The sequence below is a fragment of the Anopheles bellator genome, chromosome 1 (assembly GCF_943735745.2).
Source record: "Anopheles bellator chromosome 1, idAnoBellAS_SP24_06.2, whole genome shotgun sequence".
NCBI lineage: Eukaryota > Metazoa > Arthropoda > Insecta > Diptera > Culicidae > Anopheles > Anopheles bellator.
In genome coordinates, this window is record NC_071285.1 from 43180841 (window position 1) to 43205496 (window position 24656).

Genomic DNA, 24656 nt, shown 5'->3' on the forward strand with positions numbered 1-24656 from the left:
AGCACATTTACAACAGTGGCAGCATTATGGGTTGTGGTAAAATTGTAGTTAAATCTTTTTTTTATTTTAAATATTTTCAACTCGCCTCTCTTTATCATCGATCAAAGTTTGGACCTCACACGTGCAGAAATATTAGAGACGACCAGAATGGGACACGCACTGCAAGGGGCCGGTAGGGTCTGGAGCACAGCACGTGGAACGCCTGGAACCCCTACATCGATAATTAATTACGTTGACGGGAATGCCGCATATCCGACGGGAATACCGGGTACCAGAAAGGGGCGAAAAAGTACCGAAAATGGAGATGGTGAAAGATATTTACAAACCGGAATTGCTGCAAGACTAATGGTCTCCACGCGTAGACGAATACCGTGTCAAGTGTGTCCGATTCATCCCGAACAATTAGCGAAACGGGACCGCTGCGTCTGCCACTAGTGTTCGTAACAGGAAGTCGCAGGTGTTGAAGATTTTTCCGAAAACGTGAAGAAAAGTGCCGCTCATTCGCGAGTGATTAATGTGTGACGTAGCAGAACCTTTAAGGAACGTCACGGAATTGCCAACTGCATGTATAGTGTCCGAAGGAAATAGTTCTCCTGAAAAGGTGGTAAGTTTAAACATCGATCGAATGAAACCCAATTGTTTGAACATTTAGTTTTTCTGTGAACATTTATTACTCAGTTTATTTCACCGGGCCACGTGGTTTATTCGCGGAAAGCGCATTACGGCAATACGTTACGGTAATTGAACAGTGGTACAGGACTAGGTTTTACAGTGGCCGATCAAAACTACATCCCTTGAACATAAACATAGGCAATGATTCCTTCACACTACTTCGGTAGGATCGGGACAGCACCAAATCGCTTACACAGTCACTCCGATGGACATCAGTCGCAGGCCTCCCAATCGATGCGTGGTGAAGATTTGAATACTTTCTAAATTCGATCACAGCCAGGCAAATAAAGTAAGCATCCGGAAACGGAAACGTTACTGCTCGTTGCAAAACAAACGTTACGTGGAACAAATAGTACGGTTCAAATAATTTCGTGAAATACTTGCACTGTCCCTGCTCTGCCCTTCTACTCTCCAGGGCCCAGTTATTACATCACGGCTTCCGGTTGCGGCTCGAGCCCGGCACCGCACAGGCCCAGGCCGTGATGACCGGTTGATGCACCGAGCGCCATACTCGGCAGATTATTGTTGCTCGCAAAGTGGTGTTGGTGGCCAGTGTGTCCGAGTGCCAGTGGACCACCGGATGACGTCATCGATGGGCAGTGTGGCGACTGCAGCTGCATCTGGTTCTGTAGCTGGTGCTGCTGGAGCGGTGCCGGCGGCCGATGGTTTCCGGTTCCGTTCGGGGTCGCCGGTCCACCACAGTGGCCGTGGATGGCGGGGAGCGGATTTTCCTGGTTGCAGAAGTACGAGTTCTGCATCGAGTAGAGCCGATCGATCGGGTTGGGCATCGGCGGGTTGCCGGGGGTTGACGAGGCTGGCGTCGGCCCACCGACCATGCCGTGGGGAGACCCGGCACCGTTCATCGCCGACGCCAACTGTTGCAACGGGACACCGTGGTACTCCATTTCGGCGACCGCCGTCAGGGACGTGTCGAGCGACGTCATGTTTTCCGTCTTGATGCCCGAACACCCTCCGGGGCCCATTTGGTGGTCTGCTTTGCGTGGGGTGGTTGACGAGTGCAGCAAAATTGTATGTAAAACAGACAGATACAAACAGGGAAGCAATAGAAAGTGCACTTCGATTTGATTAATCATCCGGCAGCGGATGGCACAAAGTTTAAACGGGGTGGGCTCCGCCAGCGAATCATTGTGTGTTTTGCCAACCCTGTTCCGACATTCGAGCGCGTGTTTGCTCACATCAAATAGATAGTTCCACCTCTCCGTACACATGTACTGATAAGTCGAGTGGAAATGCTGTACGTTCTGTGCTCTGCGTTGCCGGCACCCGCCCGATAGTTACAGGATTCATTACTGACATCGATTTTTCCCCCAGTTCAGTTGTTACATTTTAATTCTTTTGATTTTTGAAGTCGTGGCCGAAAGCATAGCACATTAATTTTTATTCTGCATGATTTTTTTTATCTAGTTGTAATCCGTTCTTTCTCTTCAAATAACCATACCGTTTAAATATTAAAGTGAGAGAAATACTAGTTTAAATATATAAGGAGGGTTTAAATATTGTTGGGGAGAGAGAGAAAGAAAGCGCATAATATTGAGTTTAAAATCCAAGTTGAATCTCCCAAACCCATTCATAAAGATCATATAAAGAAGCGAATTTCGTTGAACTATTTTTGAATCGATTGTTCCATTATTCCAAAATTATTCCATTATTTTGTCGGTAGATGGCTCGAATGGTCGATCTTTCCTGTGCTCGTTCTTAAGCTGAATTTTCACACTAAAAAAATTGTAGTAAATGATGTAAAAACTCGGTATATTTTATAGTTTTTCTCTGATAACAGTTTTTCTATGGCCATGTGTTTATGGTGTCGATACTGTAACGGTTTATAGGGTACGATTTCGGCTTCGTCGATGCCGTCTAGCCATTTTGATGTTCATTTTCATCTAATGATGGAGCAAAAACAGTTTGAAACCGTTTGCGAAAAACTGTATTCAATTGCATTGCATTGCAGCTAGGAATGCATGTTTTAATACCATCTTTTTCTTACTTTGCTTAAATTCCTGAGTCAAACCAATTGTATGTAAAATCGCGCATCGATTACATTGTACGTTGAATACTTAAAAAAGTTCCAACCATTATTTAAACGTATTTCGATCATTGGCAGTGGAGCCAATTGCCAGAAATCACACCAAGCTTACAATGAAACACGGTTGAATGCGGTCGAAATCCGACTCATAAAATGCTACTAAGTTACTTAGTTGAGTTACTTAAGTCTGTTACACAAATAAATGATACGACTTGGTTTGTCTTTAAAATACTTGATTATCGGAGCAGTTCTTTGTAGTCAAACGACGATGTTCGCCCAACCGCCCGATGTTCATCGTACGTCATCAACGGAGCAGAGAGTCGGGCTATGTTGTCCCACCGAGCGAATATATTCCCAACAATATTTACGGGGCCGGCTATTTGAGCGATATCAACACAACATTCAACACCTTGCTGACGGCCCTTTGGTTGTTTGGTCAAGCCATGCAGACTCAAACATAAAACACATCACATGAGCAAATTCCCCAATTCAAACAGAACGCCACTATTAGGCGCAATTTACAGTGCAACGTGCCACAACAAAACGATATATGGATTTTTGATGTTAATGGTGGCGTTGTAAAGCTATGTGGGCATCGTAAAACATCGGCCAGGGTTTACGGAAATAAAATCGCAGTTCACCCGGGGCCACGCACATTTGTACCTGCTAACCATCGCGCCTCGGCTAGGGATATTAGATCCGGTCCATCGCTAGCCGCAGGTGGTCACGTGTTTCTTTCACGACGATACCCCAGGATTTTACCCTGTTCAGTCGGTGGACATTGTGATGGTTGTTGAAATGTTTTCACATCCGAAAAGCAAACGAACGGAGCGCACCTCGGGTTGGTGGGGTTCACAATTGCGGTGCCACAGACAGACAGGCGGTCGTCGGCAGTTTAGCGTGGATTATCGCATCATCGATCCTGCCAGGCCCACGATGGCGGATCCCACCCGCCGGATGGGGTGATCACCTTTAATACGCATGGGTTTTCTTTCTCCGGCATCGGCCTCCATGCTGTGCTGTGGCTTGTGGGGGTTTTCTGCTGCGACCAACGGCGCTCCGGACGACTTAATAAATCACAGCATCATCCCCACGGCCAGCCCGACGGAACGGCCACTGGTTGGTTGGTCTGGGGGCGAAGACAGCGGCGAAGACAAGTCGAAAGAAAATCCTCCCGGCTCAGGACTCGTTTATGATGGACGGTTAAGCCTCCCCCCCATCGGGGTGTCTCTCTTGGTGAGCAGCCAAAACAGAGGGAGCGCCGTGTGTGGGATTGTCGGGTGGAAAGGATCTGGGTGCCCTAGGAGCCTGGGAGGGAGTCACCGTTTACCGACATCACATCCGCGCCGATCCGACGTTGAACGGCATGAATTCCTTGCTCTAATACCTTTCGTAAATAGCGCCCCGAAGAACCACCACTACACGGACATCTTTACGACGGGGCCGGAGCGAAAGAAAGATGGTTCCCGGGCTACGGGTGCCACTCCTAAATCTTCTCCACGGACGCCCGGGGCACCCCATGGCGAACTACCAAGCGGAGCATCGGAGTCCCCGTGCGGTGCGCAGCATGTTTCTGTCAGGATTTCTTTCTGTTCTTGTACGGCTTCGCTCCGTTCTTCGTCCTTTTTGTGTGTCGCTTGGCTTCGCTGGGTCGTGGACGCTCCTCCTTCGTCCGCCACAAAAACACCGGATCCGGAAAGGAATCTTCAGGGCCGCCAGTCCGCTTGGGTTTGTCCAATGTTCGCTAGCTAGCCGAAGGGCTGACGTTGGACCAAAGTAGCTCCTTCTGTCGCCAGGCAAAGCGGTCTCCAAACGGATCCGCTACTTTCCGTCCGTCGGAACCGACAGCCCGCAGGTGTGGGGTCAGGCGGGTGGTGCGAGAAGATGGCCATCGATTGAAGTTTTCGGTGAGTTTGGGGAAAGTTTTATTGATTTTTGTGTTTTTTTTTGTGTTCGTTGTGCACCTTTTTTGTGGCATTGGCCACCTTTCGTTCGTTCAGCCTTAGGTGAGGTCCTTTTTCTCTGTTCCCGAAACAGAGGTTTCACAAGAGGTCTTTTCTTTGTATTACTTTTGACAGCTTTATAACAAGCTCCTAAAAACAATAAGACTTTTTGAGGAATAAAAGCAACGAAATGTTATTTTTAGATTAAAATAATCTAAACCATTTCGCTTGTCACAATATGTGGCTTATTTGAGAAAAATGCTCGAAAAGGTCTCAAGCGATCACATTTATGAAACATTTACGTTTGGTGGTTTGCATGCTCATAAGCTTGTCTATCTATTAGTACGAAAAGTATAATAAAATATTGAAAAGGAAATAATAGACGGTTTTTTTTATAAGTTCTGCATGTTGTTTTTAAATTATGTTTCAGCATTCATTTACGCTACATCGGATAATCGGTCCCTATGAGAAAGATTTCAGATCGAATGAAGACAGTGTATTAATGGAAATGACTACACAAATATATTGACTACTACAAAAAGAAAAGAAAATAGCATTTATATAATAAGTAAAATATGGTTTGGTACGAAGAAATGTAGGTTCTCATTGCATCTATCATCTCATATTGATCAATGCGTAAGTAAGTTCTCCAAAGAAAGGATATCTTTTGCTTTAAATGTACACCAAATGAGTCTGATTGTTTATTTATTTACTTATTTATAAAACCACGGGGAGTCTGATCGACAGGCTTCCCGCGGAACAGGAGCCTCGCGGAACAACAAAAGAGCCGATTCTTTATATGATCAAAAACAAACAAAATAAATAAAGATATTACAGATCATAAAGAGAGATATAGAGAAATAATATAATACAGATCAAAGGATATTCATATAGAATCCTGGCGAAATTTAGTTATTAGATTCTATTTGAATTGCACAAGAAAAGCAAACTGGAGCGATATACTCGCTGTAACAAACGTAGTAAATAAAACAACACCCAGGATCCATAACTCAGAACATGTTAATCGGACATTTCTGTGGCGTCAACTTGGCTCGGGGCAATAACTTTGCAAACCAAAGGTTATCTTCGTTGGTTTTATGCAAAGATAAAATAAGTTCGATAAAAGTTACCATCCTTTGTAGGTGGCGCTTTTATTTACCCCATAGTTTCGAGGGAAGATTTCATTTGCGTCACGATTCAAAAGTTTTTGCTAACATCTCTCTCTCTCTCTCTCTCTCTCTCTCTCCGCGGCGGGAACTGTAAAATTTTGACAACAAAAACCTGGGCCGCCCGGACCGGAAGTGTCAGGAGCCATTCTTTATCCTGTTCCTTTTTTCTGCGCCATGTTTTTGTTGGTTCCGCATGCCGGGTTCGCCGGGCGGATGGTAAATGTGCGCGATGCGCGTTCGATTGGCAAATTCGCAAACAAAAAGGAAACAATAGCGCCCCACCAACGGGAAACGTGGAAACAGACTTTTGATTTTTCTTTTCAATTCTCTTGGCGGGCGGAAAAGTTTTCATTATCCCCCTGACAGGAATCCGAAGGCTCCCGTCTTCCGGGCTGGCTTCAGGCGGCCGGAAATGGAACGGATGCGAATCCTTCTGTCTCCTGCGTCTGTTCAGGAAAAATGGATGGCGACAGGTTTACGTGGTATTTTAGGAATTTCTTTTCTGTTCGATCACTCGCAACCGCTCGACGGGGAAGCATCTTAAGGGGTGCCCTATTCAGTTGTGCCCACTGTTGCCATCGAGTTCAAACAGGGTTGACGTAAAAGCAGGGTACCACAAAACATGTTAAAGTCCAATATCGAGCAGTATTAAAAGGTTCTCGTTTTAAAGACTCATGGCGAAAAAATGTTAAAATGTAACTTTTTTTAAGCAATAAAGATAAAGACAAAGTGAAACTATAGACAACAAAACTCCCAACACACCGACTCGACTAATCCGTTACACAACGCCCATTATGCTCGGTTGGTGTCGAGATAGATTTACGCGACTAACGACGACACAGCCGATCCACCGGCCATTGTTTGCGCCGCTTGATAGTGTTTATGTTGGCGTGCGTGATAATGTTTTTGCTGTTCGTTTGCTTTTCCTGTAACGATCTGTGTACTTGTTTGGGCAACGCCAAACCCGGTTTGTCACTCGGAATAAAACAATAGAAAAACGTCAACTAACACGGTCCGGACAGCACCACGTTTCAAGGGACGTTCGTCGGTCAGCATCCTGGTTTCGAACATACATAACATCGGGAAGTGTTGAGATGTCCCTCTGTGGCTGGATTTTCTGGGATTTGATGGAAAACTTTTGCCGTGCAGAACGCTTAACAGACTTAATATCACCTCGAAGGTAAAGCGCAAGGTTTTACAAGAAGGTTTTGATGAACATAAAATAAAGCATCATCAATCAAATAATAGCGCTTATTTATTTAATAGTATTATTGATAGATTTTTAAACAAATGCGAGAATTTTACGCATTGAAACAATAACTAATGAATAATAATCAATTTAGTAGAGTATTAGTAAGTACATCAGTCACGACGCAAGAAAGGGAAAAGGAAAATTCAAGGGAAAATTTTACTTCTTTTAATAACTTAAAATGTTCTTACAAATAGATAAAAGAAATAAATAACTAAATAAACCAAAAAAACGCATATATAAATGACTGTTCTTTCTCCGTCCTTCAGTCAAACGACTTCTGCTCAACTTATGCGTGACTTATGCGCCCATTCGTGGCCGCTTCGTGGCTTTGGTCGGTGGATTTAGGGGGGGTGGATTATTCGCATTGTAACATATCTGTTGCCGGCACTAAGCCGGCGCGTTGTGAGGGTGATGTCGTTTTTTACCGCCAACCGGTTGGTTGTTTGTTGCGACAAAACTGTTTCGGGCGACCTTAAATCACCCGCTCCGGGCCACTCCCCGTGAGCCGGTTGTTTGTTTTTCCTCTTTGGTTCCCAGACTCCAGACCCAGACTCCTATATTTTTCCTACCTCAAACCGGGTGCTGGCCACCTCGAAGGGGTTGCCAGTGAAAGTGGGTTCGACTAACACACGCATAGCAGAGTGAAAAACCTGGATCGGAAAAGTTTTCTCCGCCACGGAAAATGGGGGAAAACCCTTGTTCTTGGGGAGGGCGATGTTTGGGTTCCATTTTTTTTTCGCCCGCCCTCGTGTGTGCGCGTGCGTGCAGGACAAAGTGCAGGTGATTGTGGTGGACAAATTTAGGAATAATTGTGTGCATAATGGACGCCGGCTTTCAGAGGAAGCGTCGGCGCTGTTGTGCAGCAACTTACCGTGACCGAAGGATTTTCCACCATACCGGCCGGGGACGGAATGATGGTGATGGTGGGGCATCGCTAGCCGGAAGTAGTCGACGTCAAAGTCGAGCTCCTCCTTGACGATTTTGAACGGATCGGGCCCACCGAGCAGTCGTCCGCCTGCCGTCGGTCCTCCGTATGTTCCGTCGTTGTCGGTGACGGTTCCCTCGTTATCACTGCAGCTGTCGTGAAGGTAGTTGTTTGATCCTTGAACGAAAGTACGATGGTTGGCTGTTAATACCAGGTGCCGATTGCTTTGTAGCGATAATCGAGAGGCAAACATGCAATGCGAATGACGAAAGTTTTGATCGTAATCCTTCCACATAAACAAAAGCCATTTGCCCGAAGCCTATCAATTATAAGTGATTATTGTGTCTTTCATTTAATATTTCCAAGTACAGTTAAAGTACCATATCTTTCCAGCGAGTGTTGAAGACATTGCAGACTTTGTCGACGATCTATAGCAGAACGAATCCAATGAGGTTTGGTGTACAGAATAGAGCGCGTTTTCCAACATTCGACACTCCAGTTTGCAGCATTGGGGCACCCAAACACCCCAGTTGGGAGGCTGGAAGGATTCTGTCAGCCAACACATCTCGGTATGTGTCAGACGCAGCATGTGGCAGAGAAAATGTCGGATAGAATATTTGACACCTAGAGAGCCCCGGGCAAACCCACCTCACGATCCACGTTCCGCCAACACCTTTTGTCGGCACCTGAACACATGGAGCCGAAAGCGGAGTTTGTTCACAGAACTGTCAAGCGCTTGGTAGGTAATGATGCATCGTTGAAAAGTACTACCTCAGAGACCCAAGTGTTAACCTTTGTGGGTGTTTGAAATATGTGCCAAGGGTGGCATCGTCAGGCAGAGCTGGGCCAAACACTCCCAAAGGGGTTGGTGGTAAAAACTGGAACTAACCCCAGAAGGGGACGGCACAAGTTGTTACCCAACTTTCCCTACTTTTTGATCCGGCGACCAGGCCAGGTTCAAGTCGAGGTTGGAAACAAGACGAATTGCTCCTGCGGTGAACCCTAAACCTCCACCCCGAGACCACTGGTTTTGGCTGGCAACTTTGCGGAACTTACTTGAGTTTTCGTCTTTGATGCGGAGTGACAATTTGCCGTGGCCCTCGCCATCCGACAGCTCGTCCGGGGAGTCGTGGCCCTTGCTGCTGCTACCGTTGTGGTTCTTGGAACCGTTGGCACCCCCGGCGCTACCAGCACCGTGGTGGCCCCCTTTGGTGCCCTCCTTTAGCTGCTTCTTTTGGATTTTCTTCATCTTTGCGCGCTGGTTCTGGAACCATACCTGCGGAGAATCGGTACAGATTGGAATGAGGTCATGAACCGTGAATTGAAGTGCTAAGGTTTGTTGGAGTAAGTATGCGAATCGAACTTAGGAACGGAACTAGGCTATGAGTTAATGAGGCGGAGCTCTACGGGCACTCTGACCTGTACGATCCGAATGCTGAGTCCGGTATCCTTCGCCAGCCCTTCGCGAATCTTCCGGCACGGTTTGGGCGATATGTCGAACGACGCCTTGAAGGCACGGCGCTGCTGCGTGGTCAGTATGGTGCGTGGCCGCTTCGGACCCCGGCGGCCATCGATGCGCGTCTGGAATATGTCATCACAGCAGTACTCATCTGTAAACGGAGGCACAATCGTTTGGCGATTAGCGAACGGCGGCCCGGCGACCTAGCGACCCGCACATCACCTACCGTAGTTGTAGCCCTGGAACATTTCCACCTCCTTCTCGTAGTCGGGCCGGCAGAACAGCTGACTCTGCTTGATGACGTACTGGTCGCCTTTCTGCAGCCGCACGCCGCAGACGACGCAGATGAAGCACTTCAGATGGAACACATTATCCAGGGCGCGCATTACCAGCTCGTCGGCACCGATCTTCTCACCACATCCGAGACATCTGTTCCTGCCGTACAGCCTGCGCAGTCCCAGGCGCGGTGTTCGTTGTTGGCGCGAAGTTTCGGCGAAGGAAACGGAAGATTTCGGATAAACGATTTTAGATTATCATTGCGAAACTTTCACTTCCGGCACGGCACCACGGGTTCACGGTGGAGGTCTGGGTGGGAGGACGGGGAATGGCCTGGGCGTACAAATTGTTAAAGCGCCGTGACCTGGAAGCGCTCCTATCGGTGGTTTCGATGGTTAATGTGAGTTCGATTGAAGGCTTGCGGTTGCGAATTGGCAAAACGTGTTTCGGCAGGTTGAAAATTATGTTTTATCGATTGCAACCACTTTTACCACTTTGGAAGAGTTTTTTTCGTGAAACAAGGGAAACGGAAACAGTCGGTTTTCGGTGAAATAGTTATCCTTCAGTAACAACTTTATGTAACACTCAAGTACTAATTTCAAAGTCTACTCTGATGATTGCTATGATTGCTTCGAATATATGATATGATTGCTCATTTATATTGTTCATCTCATTCCATTCTATTAGTTGGGTCGTTTATGTTCTTATTATTTGATGTGTTGGAACGGTCAGAGCCGTGTTAACACCAACTGAAAGTTTTGACAGAGTTCGAACTGACGCGTTTCGCGTAGGAATCACTAAATTGGCGCAGCATAGATAAATGATCTACTTAGCCGATAAATTAAGAAAACACATTGAGAAACCTCGAAATTAGTAACATGCCTGATCGTTATCCTTACCACAGATCGGACTATATCCCACAACCAATGTATCGGCACAACCGCAAACCATAAGTCATCGATCCCAACGGCAACACAAGTCATTTGACGACTTTCTGCATTGTTTCGGAACGGAACAAAAGTCACCAGAGAACACATTTTTCACCGCTTTCGTGCGCCTGTTTCCAATAACTGTCACCATACGGCGCCGGTTGATGGCCAATGATCGATTTTATTGCCGATGGAATCATTCGACTCTTTGGTCGTTGCTTACTGAGATCCGCCAACGAACGGGTTGCACACTCATCGGCGTCCATTTGTGGTGCAAAACGTCAAAAGAAAAGAACTAGTCATCGCTACCTTTGTCTGAGTATCCTCTGAGCCCAACGAAAAAAAGTGAGCGAGAGGATAGTGTCCGTAACCCGGGTGAAGTGAAATTCTAAGCGCCTAGGACTTTTTTGCGCGCCACCATCGCGTTGTCCAACCTCCCCACGTTCGGTACACGGACTTTTTTATGGAAACACCTTCCCCACACGTGTTCGGTGGATGTTCGCACCGAGGCGTACTCGTGTTCGCCTTCATAAACTTGCCGCTTTTCCCTGGCGCTTGTGTCCTGCAGCCAAGGTCGCTAGGACTGCTGAATGTATCAATTTTCAATCTGCTCACTCGACCCGAGTCGTCGCGAGTGTTGCTGTGGACGCACCACACATCATCGCAACGTAAGAAAATGACAAATTGCCCATAATTTATTTTACACCACATTGTGATTGTCATTAAAATTCCATTTATCATCGCCTTAAACAATACACATACGCGCGCTGGCCGTAGGACCCTCGCCAAAGAGGGATGTCAGAAATCGTAAAGTTTTTGGACCAAACCCTGGCACGGGCTTGGTGGGCCATAAAAAAGAGAGGGAACGGGTTTCCGTACGGTTCGACCCCCTCGTCCGAGGTGCTCTGCATTATGGTTGGTGTAAGGCTGGCATATAAACGTCGGAAGGACACCGCCGAAAACGATCACATTTATGTGCTCACCCGGGCGGTAGTCCATCCGTGGCTAGGATGTGCCCGGACCCCTTTTCCCGGCCACTGCAACCCGTTTTTGCCCACTCATTACGAAGCCTAACGGTGTTGGGTTGGAGTTTTTTTGCTCCCGGGGGTCGAAGTGTAAACCGAATCTCGGCTGATAAATGGATGTACTGTTTCTGGTCTCTTGGAAGTATGGTTCGGCGGCTTGCACAGCACATTATGCGTCGGCCAAACGGGCTGTCATTACTCAAGCGCAGTGCAAACTCGAAAAAAGCATTAGAAAACATCGTCCGGTCGACGTGATGGAGCACATCGTATGCTCCGGCCGCTGGTCAACACAATTGTTTTCTGCCAAATACTATTAACCGTTTACGTCGTTACGCTCGTCTAGTATGGTAGATCCTTCAGCATCCGGCAGGAACACTGGGGCAATAAATGTGTCATTTGTCTGTTCCTGGCCGGTCACGGGCAGCACATCGGAGCGTACCAGCGTGTTTTGGGTTGTTCGGGGCGCTGGGGAATGTTGCGTTTGATTTGGCTGACATTACGACACCCATCTGTTACGCCAACGAGCACCATCGCCCGTCACCGTTGCAGGGAAATATGGTCAAGAAAGAGACCCTTTGTCCGCATCTCTTGAAGCACCACAATTCATGGCGTCAATAAAACGCAATCCCGGGCCCGAAACGGCCCCAGTATTGGTTTTAATTCCGTTGTCCCACTCTCACTCTCGAACATTTGTTGGGTGAAATAAAAGAGTGGTTTGACCAAATGATTTGGAAATGGGCGGAAGTTCTAGCGCTTTTTTGTCGGACCTGCCAGAATGCCCATTCTCGAATGGTACTAAAATTACGTGATGTGCCTGTGCCTGGTCAGTGATAAAAGTGTTAATATAACAGGATATTGAACAGTCAGGACGAGTTAGAATTGCCTACGGTGAATGCGAAAGGCCTAGAGGAGGATTGATGTTTGTGGGCGCATAAAAATAATCAAATGTGAGTTAAATGTAATATGATGAAGTTTATAGTAGAGAGAGGTAGCTAGTTTAGTGTTTTAAGAAAATATGTTTCAACACCTACGGAACTTTGTTAAAAACATGTAATCAATAAGCCGAAAATTTATATCTATGCTTTGTAAAAATTCATGTATCAATTTACTCATCAAGTTCCATTTTCGCGGTTCAGATTGAACACTTTAAACGAACGAACTTCTGACATTTCTGCTTCAGATGTTGAGAGAGCCTTTCTTATCTGAAACAAAGTTTTGAAACTAAAACTGAGGAAAAAAATTCAACACATCTTCGTCCATTCCGTGTTCCATGCGCGTTGGTATGAAAATCGTCAATTCCCGCGAAACCAGCAGCCAACCTTCAGATCTTCATCGTATCCTTTGTTTGAGAAGCCACGAAAGGATGGGTGTTGCTGGCGGATACTGGCAAGCGTCGAGCGTGTTTGTAAGACTCACCAAAATGCTGATGAGGCTCGAACCGGAGTACCGCAGAACGGCACAAACACCATGCGGGGAGCATCCTTTGGGCGAGAAAAACACAGACGAACAAAGCCGACAGACGACGGCGATGTTTTGATCCTTCCGATTGGCGGCGGAAGCGGATCCGTGGGCCAAGGGGGGGCAGCGGTAGCAGCAGGGTAACGGAGCTCATTCCGACGGGACGGGAAAAACAATAATAAAATGGAGTATCGTGTCGCCTCGGAGCCGTGTTTGCCTTTTCTTTATTCGAAACTCAGCTCCGGAACGCGCTGTTGGCGCGATGGCACCACCCGGGGGAAGGATTCACATCGTTGGATCTACCGGCTCTGCCCATTTCAAGATGGTGGCCCCGGATTGTAAACGATGTCTACATGCTTCGGTCGGAAATGACACGCCGTGGCAGGGACAGGCGCCGGTGCGCGGGGCGCCACCGGGACCGGATCAAGTATAACAATAAAATCTTCAAATTTATTTGTTTGTTCTACCGTCGAGAGCCCGGTTCTTCTTCGAGTCCGGAGCGCGAGCTCCGAAACGGGACAGGACGAGAGCGCCACTTCTTTTCGTGCCGACTTTCGAGGATGAAGACATTTTTATGGATTCAAAATGAAACAAGAAAAAGTGTCAGGGGACAATAAAACAGACAAAAACCGAAGCCACCGGGCACGGGTGCCACACGTGGAGCAGTCAGCAGTCGCCAGCAGCCTGCCGTTCTTGCCGTCGGGGGAAAGTTTTTGGCCACCGGGCAGGAGAAAAGAAAATTCACCGAAGAGTTTCCTTGCGCTTTTCGCGCGGCGCAACAATAAAACCGGGAAGAAGAGATGGAATAAAAATGTGCCCATTCATCAAACGGGCTGGGCCTTGGGTGGCTTATTTGTGAAGAAAAATCGCCCACCCGTGAGAGGACAGATGTGATGTCATCCTTGGAATGGTTGGCATTTGGTTCAGCAACCAAAACATCGATAAAAAAACGGGAAACGAATCGTGAAGGAGAGAGTAAACGTTCGGATCAAAGTGGAGCGGAATCGGAATTAACGGGGCTATGTGTGTTTAATTAATTGAACGCTTGAGTCACCGGCACGCATTTTGGGCATTTCTGCTGCTCTGGAACGTTGTGTTTCTTGAAACGAGCCGTTTTTCCGGCGTTTCAGTTTGTTTTTGCCAGCTTGAACAGCATGAATGAATCATACACACGAAACGAGTTAAAATAAAGTTGATGAATTTAGACCTATGGCACGTTGTAGTCGTCAAACGTGAAAATCGACAGCATCGATGGGTTTATATAGGTACATAGTTGGAATAGGGATCTGAGGTCTGATACAAAAATAATACTATAGCCTGTGAGGGCTTGTGGTCGTCGTACGCGCAAGTTCTCTTTTTGGTCTTCTGTGGCTAGTGAAACAAAGTTTTGTTCAAGAAAACGAAAGCATTTATAAAATAGAAGAAGAAAAAGTACCGGCATTGGGCAGAGCAATAATTTATAATCCAAGAATTGTTAAGAAATAAACCTGTAGACTATTGATCGTCGCAAAGCAGTACAAGGATTAACTATTCATTTCTGAGGATATTTCGAACACCTCAGATAGCAAGTAAGTCCGTTTTTTTCTGACCAGTATTAGCTTTAAAATTAGACCAATCCAAGGGTCCAAGACAAAGACCAACAATCAGAGCCGAAAAGTATCACAATTACGTTTATCTTGGTTGGGTCTTGCTAGCTATTCAAAATGAACGTTAATTTTGAAGTATACAGTGTGAAATGGTAAGTACAGTTATAACATTGTGCAATTACACGTGTTCAATAGAAACATTAAACAACTTGATAAAAGAATCATGATCGTGACGAAAAGATCGGCTAATTACAGGAACACTAAAAGGAAAATCCGTTTAGTCACACTACAGTTTAGCATAACTATTTTGGAGAACTGAAAAGTCAGAAAAGATATTTCCCATCGATATCCCTTTTCTCGAGTAAAGTTAAAGTATGCCAAATATTGATATCCAATGTCAAAAAGCGTTGTGTTTGGATCAACCTTCATATAGCTGTCCTGGGTTTTGGGAGACGATAAATGCACAGCCAGCAAACATCAGGTGAACGGAACAGAACTATCCGCAACACCGACGAAGAAGGACCAATAAATCGCAAACGGCGTTCGGCGTTCTCCCAAGTCTTCTAAACATCGGCTGGGGACTGAAACGACTGCTGCTAGTTTCCTGTGGGTAGCCCAGCCCAGCCCAGCCCACGCCGATGTCGAAGGCTCATTTTGCGGTACGATTGGCGTGTAGTTTGTTGCCCAACATCGAAACATCGCCGGGGACGCGGTCAGCGTTTAGGGCTTTTCGGAGTCGGGGTCGTTCGCCAGTATGTGCCGTAGGTGTATTAGGTGCCCGGTACACGCACCGAAACATGGTGGTTAGTGTCCCGTCCCGATACTTACCGCTCGTAGTCGAAGCGACAGTACAGCTTCCCGTCGCGCATGAAGCACGAGTGCATGAGGCGGATCGAGCAGGAGGTACACTGGAGGCAGCGCTCGTGATACGTGATGTCCACCACCTTCATGATGTACCGATCGCAGATCGGGCTGCAGCACTGGCCGCACAGAGAGCTCCCCAGCACGGCTCCGGGCGCTCCACCGCCGACGTCATTTTCGGAGCCCATTACGGCGGCGGCTGCGGCGGCGGCGGCAGCCAGCAATATTCGTCCGTCCTGTCCGAGGGATGCCGGTGACGCCGTGACCGACCCGTGGCTGATCGCGTTCGTGGCAGGTGGAGCCGGTTGATGGTGCTGCTGCTGTTGCTGTGGCGAAGCGTTCGCCGTAATTGGTGTTTTAGCACTACAGCTACTAATGGTGGTGGTGGTGGTGGCCATGTTGCTTGCCGGCCGCTCGCTCGTCCCGCCAACGCTGCCACCTGGCTCGCTCGTCATCGGCTGGCCACATCCGGGTGGACGGCTTTCGTCCTGACCGACCGGCCCCACCAAGTTGCACTTCATTTCCATGGGAACTGTAACAGATGAAAGCCCGTTCCCGGGAGGGGTTAGATTAGACTATCGTTTGACCTCGCTCCCTGTGTATCGATAGCACGTGACGCAATCGAATGGAAAAACGCAACATAACATGCTGGGCCGCAGGGCGGGAAAATGATATTTGTGCTACGCAAACAGAAAAGCCGGCACCGCGGTGGTCTCGACCCTGGCCCCGACCGCGCGACAACCAAACCCGGGGCTGGGTTGGTTGCCTTTGACAGCAGTCTGCTGACACCACCGATCCGTCCGGCCTCGGTCGAGAAGTTCCGAGAAGCGCTAGGTGGTCCCGGTCCCGGACGACGGACCGGCATGGAGCGAAAGGTGCCGTGCGTGCGGCAGGGCCAGGACGTTATAGGAGTTTTATGTAAATTCGCCAAATTATTCGAATCCCTCGCTGGCGAGACCGAGACCCAGTCCCACACAGTCCCCACAGTGGATCTCGAGAAAGTCGAGCTCCACGTCCGTCGTCGTCGTCGTCGGGGCGAGTGGGCAAAATTTAATTTTAATCAAAAGCATTATCCATCCCCCGGCCGAACGGTAGCCATTTGCCGGCGAGCACATCAAAGATACCCTGGCGGGGTCGGATGGTTGCGAGGCATGGCCCCGAATGCACCGAGTTACCGAGCTGGGTGCACCTGCCGACGACGCACCGCACGCACCAGCCGGCGCCAGGCTGAAATGACCAATTTCGATGCTCGAAGTCGGCCCACTTCAGCGCCACGGCCCAGCGAGTACGGGCACTCGAACCGGATGAAGTTATTTGTTTTAAAATTGCACTTTTGCCCCGTAAACCGGCAGTAACCGATCGCAAGGACCTCACAAGGACCTGCGACGCGCCGGACCGGACGCCGGAAAGTATTTTATTGACAATGGCCACAATGTTGCCCGAGTGAGCCCTAGATTGCGTGGACGGCCACCAGGTCAGGCCAGTGCACGTGCAGTGCTATTGACTGTAATTCAAGTGCTGCTGCAACAGTGCTCCACGCACCAAGGAGCGGGAATCGGATATTTTATTCCACAGTCAACAACACAGATACGCGAACACTGGGCAGCAAACAGTACAACATTTTAATAACGCTTCGAATGAGTGTAACGTGAAGTGTAACGTAATCGATACGAGTTCACACGTTCCCAGACCATAATACACGGATAGTGGTGAATAACCAAATTGTGGTCCGTTTTCCGTTGAAAAAATTTGAATTAAAATTACATTGATAGTAGTAAATGTAAAAAAGATGCAAACAAGGAGTTAAAGCTAAGTACACTTAGCATAAAACTTAGCGTAAGAACTTTGCAGCTGTTGCAGCATATTGTCAACGGTTTATCAATTGAAAGTATTGTTCCAAAAGTATACAATACGTGGATTTATAGTGCAATGTGGTGTTTAGATTATAATATAGTGATCCTCATTATTTCATATTGAAGTGATATAATTCGATGCACTTTTGCTGTACTAAGTAGGTAATCTGGCTTCGAGTAACTTTTACTAATTTTAAACGAAATGAGTAATCAAAATGGTTCAACTATTTTGAAAAAGAAATTCATTCATAATCGTAAAGTCATATAGAAAATGGCGAGAACCAGTAGCTTGAACTACTCTTGAACTCTTGACCTGGACCTATCACATATTAGTGCGAAGGCTCAATCACATTGAAATTAAAATTGAAGCATTACTTCCAAACAATAATAGTTTATGTTTTTCTTTTTCCGTCGTATTTCTCCATTCATTCAGCTCACTCCGTTCGAAAACTCGTAATATGTGTGTGCCATATTTTCGAAAAATACATCATCGTTTTGGCAGAAATGTGCAAATAAATTCCAAATTCCAGTTCGAACTCCGGAATGCTGCGGTACGGTACCAATGAATGGGCTCCTGTGTGATGCATTTCGCAAACTGAGCCGGACAAATACCGGAAACAACAATGGGCACGAGGGTTCAGTAGACTTCAACCAGGGGCCAGTTTTGGCAGCGATCAGTGTCAGGGGCACAAAGTCAGACAAACACACGCGGAAGGATTAAAATCGGCCCGAGCAGCGGGTGGCCGAGAGACATGTCAGATTGGGCCCTGTTTTGGGCACAGAAATGGTGACATACCGGACGCGGCGTGCTTTGCCGGGCACTCGGGCAGATTTGGCCGGATTTTGTGAGGCCGGCTTTTATGACACCTGACGCGTTCGATTTTTCCGGTCCCATTGTCCGTCCACCCGAAGGTGTCCGTTTGATGGATTTATCCGATTAGTCTTTGTACCGTGTTACACCCTCCCCCCCTCTGAAGGCAGTGCCGGAACTAATCGATCATAAACAATAACGCCTCAGAGAGATAGAGAGAGAAAGGACGATGGACCGATCTCAGCAAACCGGCAGTGGGAGAGCAGCGGGATCACGGGATCGAAGAACGCCCCGCCGCTGGCGCTGTCATCGAGATGAGTTTGAGGTTAGAGGACGCAACCGACCACGTGGCAATCGGGATATTAACTATTGCGCGAAGCCGGGCCCTTTCAGTGTTAGCGGCGCATCGGTCGCTGCAGGAATCCTAATTATGCATGCACATACCAGTGACCATTTTTATGCTAATCGCATCAGCGTCACAAAAGACATGCACCCAAGCCCGGAGCATCACCTTCGGGTGATGCCGGGAAACCGTCCCCTATAGCGCCAGCACAAGGACACTAACAAGGAGCGAGAGTTACCGAGTGAGGGCAGAAAAAAACATACGCTTTCTGTCGCGCACAGGCCGGGCCACGGGGTATCCGAGGGAACCGTAGCCACATATTTGCCCCTCGCTCTGCCTTGGTAACTAGGAAACCTGCGCTCCAGCCCTCGCCCTCGGACCGCTCGTTTCACTCCGTGCAGTGGGGTGGCATCCTTTTTATGGACCACGACGGCGCGGACCAATCTGTTCCGAGGCAGCGTTCGCCGTGGCCGTGCACGGAAAACAGATTTACGGCGAGCAGATTAGGGAAAATAATTTCGAAGCAACTAACAAAACGTTGCACTGCACTTGCCACACCACAAACGGCCCGCCATCCGGTTTCCGAGGGCGCAAGGAGAAGGCTGCTTCCGCAGGGTGCGCCGACCAAAAAGGGGGAAGAGGTGCCACGGGGCGGAAATGAAATTTCTTGTCGTTAGTAAGTAGCTTTTAATCAGCAGTCAGCCAAAAGTGAAACAGCTTAAGAAGCTTCCGACTCACGGTTGCCGCCAACCATGGCACCTTCTCGCGGAAGGTAAGTTGGAAACCAAAATCTGTGTACCCAGCATCGGTGGCCTTGGCCGTCGCATTGTTGATGATGTGCAGAAGGTTTCTGTAGTGTATTTGGATACTATTAAAATTCGTTGTTCAAGGTAGAAAATTGCATTGAATCCATTGCAGTCAAAGATTTGGATGAATCTTGATACAGTCTGCCTTAAAAATACTTGCGAACTACTTCAATTACTCATGATTTTGTTGAACGAGGCTGACGTTATGCAAGTTCAGGAAATTTTAATTGAATCTCTAAATCTTAACCAAACAAACATAGGTAATATGAATAAATTTCCCACGTGAGTAAAAGCTCAATAAACAATAGCAAATTGCGTAAAACGTTGTTTACAACACTAATTCCATTATGAATGATAATATAAAAGAAAGTCGCCTAAAGGTTACACAATTCATAACTCAAGAACGACTGAACCGATCTGGCTGAAAATTGGTGTGGAGGTAGCTTAGAACCCAAGGAAGGCTTTAGGATACTTTTTATATTCCGACCGCGTCACAATAAATCTGCACAATGATTTTTCTTCGTACTGAAACGAGACAGACAGAGTGCGTAACAGCAAACAATTGTTGGCTTCTCTTTCTCGCTAAAGCAGCGTTCCCTCACCCCAAGCAAGCGCGGCAGACAAAGCGCGCAACAGCAAATAACTATTGGCCTCTCTTTCTCGCTAATGCAGCGTCTCCTCCTCCCAAGCAAAAATAAGCCCCCCCACCCCTCTCTCACGACCGCGTGTTTTCATTCCCTTCTCGAGAAAGGCCAGACAGAGAGCGTCACTACGAGCAAAGGTTGAGTCTCTCTCTTTCGTATGTTCTCGCGAGTCTCTTTCGTGCGATTACTTTGACGATTTGACAGTCTCTCTCGCACATTCTCGAACATTTGGAAATTTTTTATTGTTACTTAGCTGTCGTTTTTATAACTGTCAAAATGTATTGAAGTAACCCGCGAACACAGCGTAGTATCGTGATATACCGGACAGTGAATAACAAGTGCCTCATACATTTCCTTAACAATGCCGCGACCAAGACGGTCGAATCTTTCCCGACAAAGCCGTAATGCAAAAACTATGCGAAGTGTTGCGAATGAAATGACTGAAGAACAAAAAGAAATTGCTCGCGAAAGGACTCGGTTGGCAAACAGAAATCGGCGAGCGAAAAATAGAAACGCACAAGTAGATAATTTTCGACAAGATGCCGATTTGAATATTCGCTCAGTTTTTGTTGCAGAAGAAGAAGCTGATTTGTATCGGGCAGCGTTTCGATACAATTGCATCGCTAAGTACAGCGAGCATAAGAGCGTTCGCATTGGGCCAATGAACGTTCATTGTGATAAGTGTGATGCGTTGAAATTTTCCGGAGAAACGGCCGGATTGTGCTGCCTCAGCGGAAAAGTTAAATTGCCTTCACTGACTCCGCCACCAGAACCAATGGAATCATTGCTTCGTGGCGAAACTCCCGAATCACGTCATTTTCTGGAAAACATTCGAAATTACAATGGCTGTTTCCAAATGACGTCATTTGGGGCAAAGATTATCAATGAACGAGGATTTAATCCGACATTCAAGGTATTTATTTATTTTTTTTTACTAACACACAGTATAGTGGAAGAATAACTTATTATAGTTATTCCTACGTATTATGTTTCTTCTTCTTCTTATTGGGCAACAAACGCTGAGCGCTCTTAGCCTGAACCAGAGACAATGTTAATCTCTGATTGTTTCTGTAAGGGTTTGCTAATCATAATAAAAAATATTTACTACATAAAATCCAAAACCTGCTTACTAATTGCCTTTGGTGCGGAACAAAGTTCGCCGGGCCTGCTAGTGAATGATAAAGAGTAAATATTTTCCTTGTTTTAATATCGCTAAGTTTTATCACTAATCGTAGGATATCATGATGATATCATTCCAAACCTCCACGACCACAAAATATTGCGAAAGTAGTTTAAGCGTGTTGGCGTAAAATCGTATAAATACTATAAATTATATTACATGGTTCCTTCCAATATATTTTCATAACATTAGATTGGTTCACGCAGATTGCTGTTGAACGTTTCAAATGATGATAAATTATTGAAACATTAAATGTTTGTCGCAGGCCACCATACCCCATCGTTCTATCTGCTGCTGCTATTCTCCCTTACAACTGTCATCATTTGCTTACACGGGCCCCGGATGGTCCGGAATCTGAAAGAGTTACAACTCGCGTGGGCCTAGTGTGCCGGCCAGGTATGTGGAGGAATGTTTATCTACACACACCCACACGCATTAATTAGTCGCCGAGGCTTGGAAACAATCGACCACAAAAAAACCTGTCTTCGCGTACGTTCCGGAAATGAACCGACCTTGAGACACGGTGCCACCCCACGTAAACAGCATAATTACACACGCCAGGTCCGAATGCCGGGAAGACTACGTCCCGCACTCCGGATCTGGGCTCATTTCGCACACCATTCACTATTCATCGGCGGTGTTAATTATGAATCCGTTTTTGTTGTCGAAAAACTTTTCTTTAGCCCCCGCGGAAGCGTGCCAGAAGTTGGGCAGTCTCTTTCTCGTTCTGGTCCATGCTGTGTGAACGATGAAACATCAGCATTTGTTGGCCACGGGTTCTGTGACTTTAAAGCCCCCACCGCCACGGCCAGCAGGGCCAAGCATTAAATGAGGTAATGTTTAACACCTCACACCACCCAAGCATGTTCCGTCATGACAATTTATCTCTCGATTTTTCCTTGTCTCTCTGTCGTTCTCGGCACGTAATTATGTAGCCAGCCGCATGAATTATGCTGCCCTTCGGTCGCATATGACTACGTGGGTGTTGGACCTAGATCGATTGACACTTTAATTTTAGTTCCGATCTAACCGTCGGCGTCCGAACCCTTGCTAGTAGCGAAACGCTTTTCCTAGCGCCAAGTGACTCCCGGGAATCGGTTTCTCAAGAGTGAGACTCGAAGGTGTCGAAGAAAAGGGTGTGCCACGCAACGAAGGTGGTCGTACGCCGGCAGGCCCTCACGAAGTAGCATCTGGAATCCGGAATGCGCCAGACGCCTTCAGACAATGGCACGCGACAGGAAGCGATACTTAAATAAACATTTCGCTTGACATTATGTAATATTTACTTCTATCAACACCTTCCCGACCGACAGTGTCGATCCGTTGAAGTAAAGGAGTTAAAAACTCATCACCAACCGACTGTCGGGGGGTCCGATTCCGGTGGTGCGACTGGCTGCCGGGTGTATCGCAGTGAGAAAGAGTTGCTTTCTTTCGCAAAGTTGTAAATCTTTCAGCAAGCAACATGCTGTCGTTGGGAAGATAGAGGACTTTCGAGAAAACCAACCCTTTTTGTTGTACGACTTTTCTCTAATCTGGCGCAGCTTCTTCAGTGTTTTGTGAACCCAAGCAGATGTTCCGATCGGGTTGGTGCTTGGTTGAACATTGAAAATGAAGCGAAAGACCCGAACGGAAAAGTCATGCCACAATTTGGAAGTTTTCGATGTGAAACACAATCATTTCTAATTTCGGAGATGAATCGCAACTGACACAGCCAAACGTGGCAGGGTTTCCCTCGGCAGGAAAGTATATGTAAATTTGTAACATCATGAAGAGTGATAGTACAAGTTTTTGGGGAATTTATTTCGCTCCATTGAATGTACTGTTGCTGGGGATAAATAATATTTACAACCTTGTTTCGCATAAACAATGCAATGTGAAGTGTCCTTAGGCTCTGCAAACAACATGAAATGTAGATCATTTGCTAATTTTTGCTCTAATTTATAAGCGTGTAAATTGTATAACTACGGCTCCAAAAAACAAACACTAAACTAAGCTAGCAAAATAATATATCACTCGGTAAACTTATAATTTGATACCTCATAATCCTATACTAAATTAACACTCTCAATGTAAAATCTTTCCGGCGGAAATATAAATTAGTTTGAACATTTTTCTCTCCATCCGGCACGCATGCTCAACCAAGCACAAGCTGATTTTTACACTGTTTTTACAATCCCGACGGAAGTTTGTGAGGCAACAAAGCCGGACTACATGGAGCACACAGTTTCCCTTTTAACATAATTGTTATGCATCTTTGATACTTACAGTACGGTAGTTTAGGCTGCTGATCGATCATGTTTATCCTATCACAACCACTCTCTAACTGAACAGCAAGAAACGCTTGTTGTAGCCGGACAACCTTCTTCGAAATCACATTAATCACTGCTAGGCTCAGTTTTGTTCAAAGTTCAAAGTTCCATGCGGTCTATAATTTACTTTCTTAGTTATTTACATTTACATTTAAGGACCATTGTTTTTTAGTGACACCACTGCTAAACTCTTTGAGTGAACACATTTTATTTATTTGCTCGTCACCGACTTGAAACAGTCAAATGTAACGATAGAAATTTGCCATATTGGTCAAAGTCGCTAGTAGTGTTCTTTTGGGTGCAATTAATCCGTAGAACCGATCGTCGACGAAAGGCTTAAGAGTGTTCTCAAGCACACCGTGGGTTCAAATCGATAGTAAATCCTAGTCCGCACACTGGAAACAGCTCACCCGTCCACAAACTAGCCACTACTGTGAATTGTTCGTTTCCTGCAACCACCTATTCCGTTGCCGGGTCCAACACTCGCTCGTGTTAGGTTCGCCTCGCAGGGTGGTAGAAGGAAACCCCGGCAGCGGATCCGTCTTCCCCCGGGAAGGATGAAACCGACACACGAATGGGAACGTTCGTCGCCGAAGCACACACACGGCACGGTCTGTCTTCGGGATGGTGAGTGTTTCTCGTTTTGTTTTTGATCCGAAAAGATAAATTCTTCTACATACACGCCGGACTGGTGCACGGGTTCAGCATCCCAATGGTTCACCAGCTTTAGCGAACCGTTCGGTTCGTTCGGTTGATGTCTGGACGTCTTCGGAGAATCGATAATCCGTGTCGCTCGCCGATGTTATGTTTCCGTGCCGTGGCCATTCTGATGCCCCCCTCTCGCGTTCTAGCCCATCGAATTGTTAACAACACTATCACTATCGTGCTCGTATGTCAACCGCCAGTGTGCTCACTCTACGGCAACCACTTATTCACTACTACTACCACTGGGCCCCAAAGGACATTGACAATTGCACTGTGTTTCGAGGGTCCCTTTAGGTGTACTGCAGTTAGTCACCATGCCGTATTTGTACGTCGCTGGCCTTTCTGGGGAAGCAGCTGCTTGCAAACTATCCAGGTCGGACGTGCCCGTCCGTTCAAATAGGATATG

The 24656-nt window shown here is 46.8% G+C and overlaps 1 protein-coding gene across 1 annotated transcript; it reads right to left on the reverse strand.

Moving 5' to 3' along the window:
* Positions 1–1097: 1097 nt before the first annotated feature.
* Positions 1098–23532, reverse strand: LOC131215652 (LIM homeobox transcription factor 1-alpha). The gene is made up of 8 exons (XM_058210042.1): positions 23502–23532; positions 15567–16131; positions 9691–9911; positions 9425–9615; positions 9062–9281; positions 7952–8182; positions 1362–1663; positions 1098–1313 (listed from the first exon to the last, which is right to left on the reverse strand). The coding sequence occupies exons 1-8, from the start codon at positions 23530–23532 to the stop codon at positions 1098–1100; spliced, it is 1977 nt and encodes a 658-aa protein (XP_058066025.1).
* Between the last annotated feature and the right edge of the window lie 1124 nt (positions 23533–24656).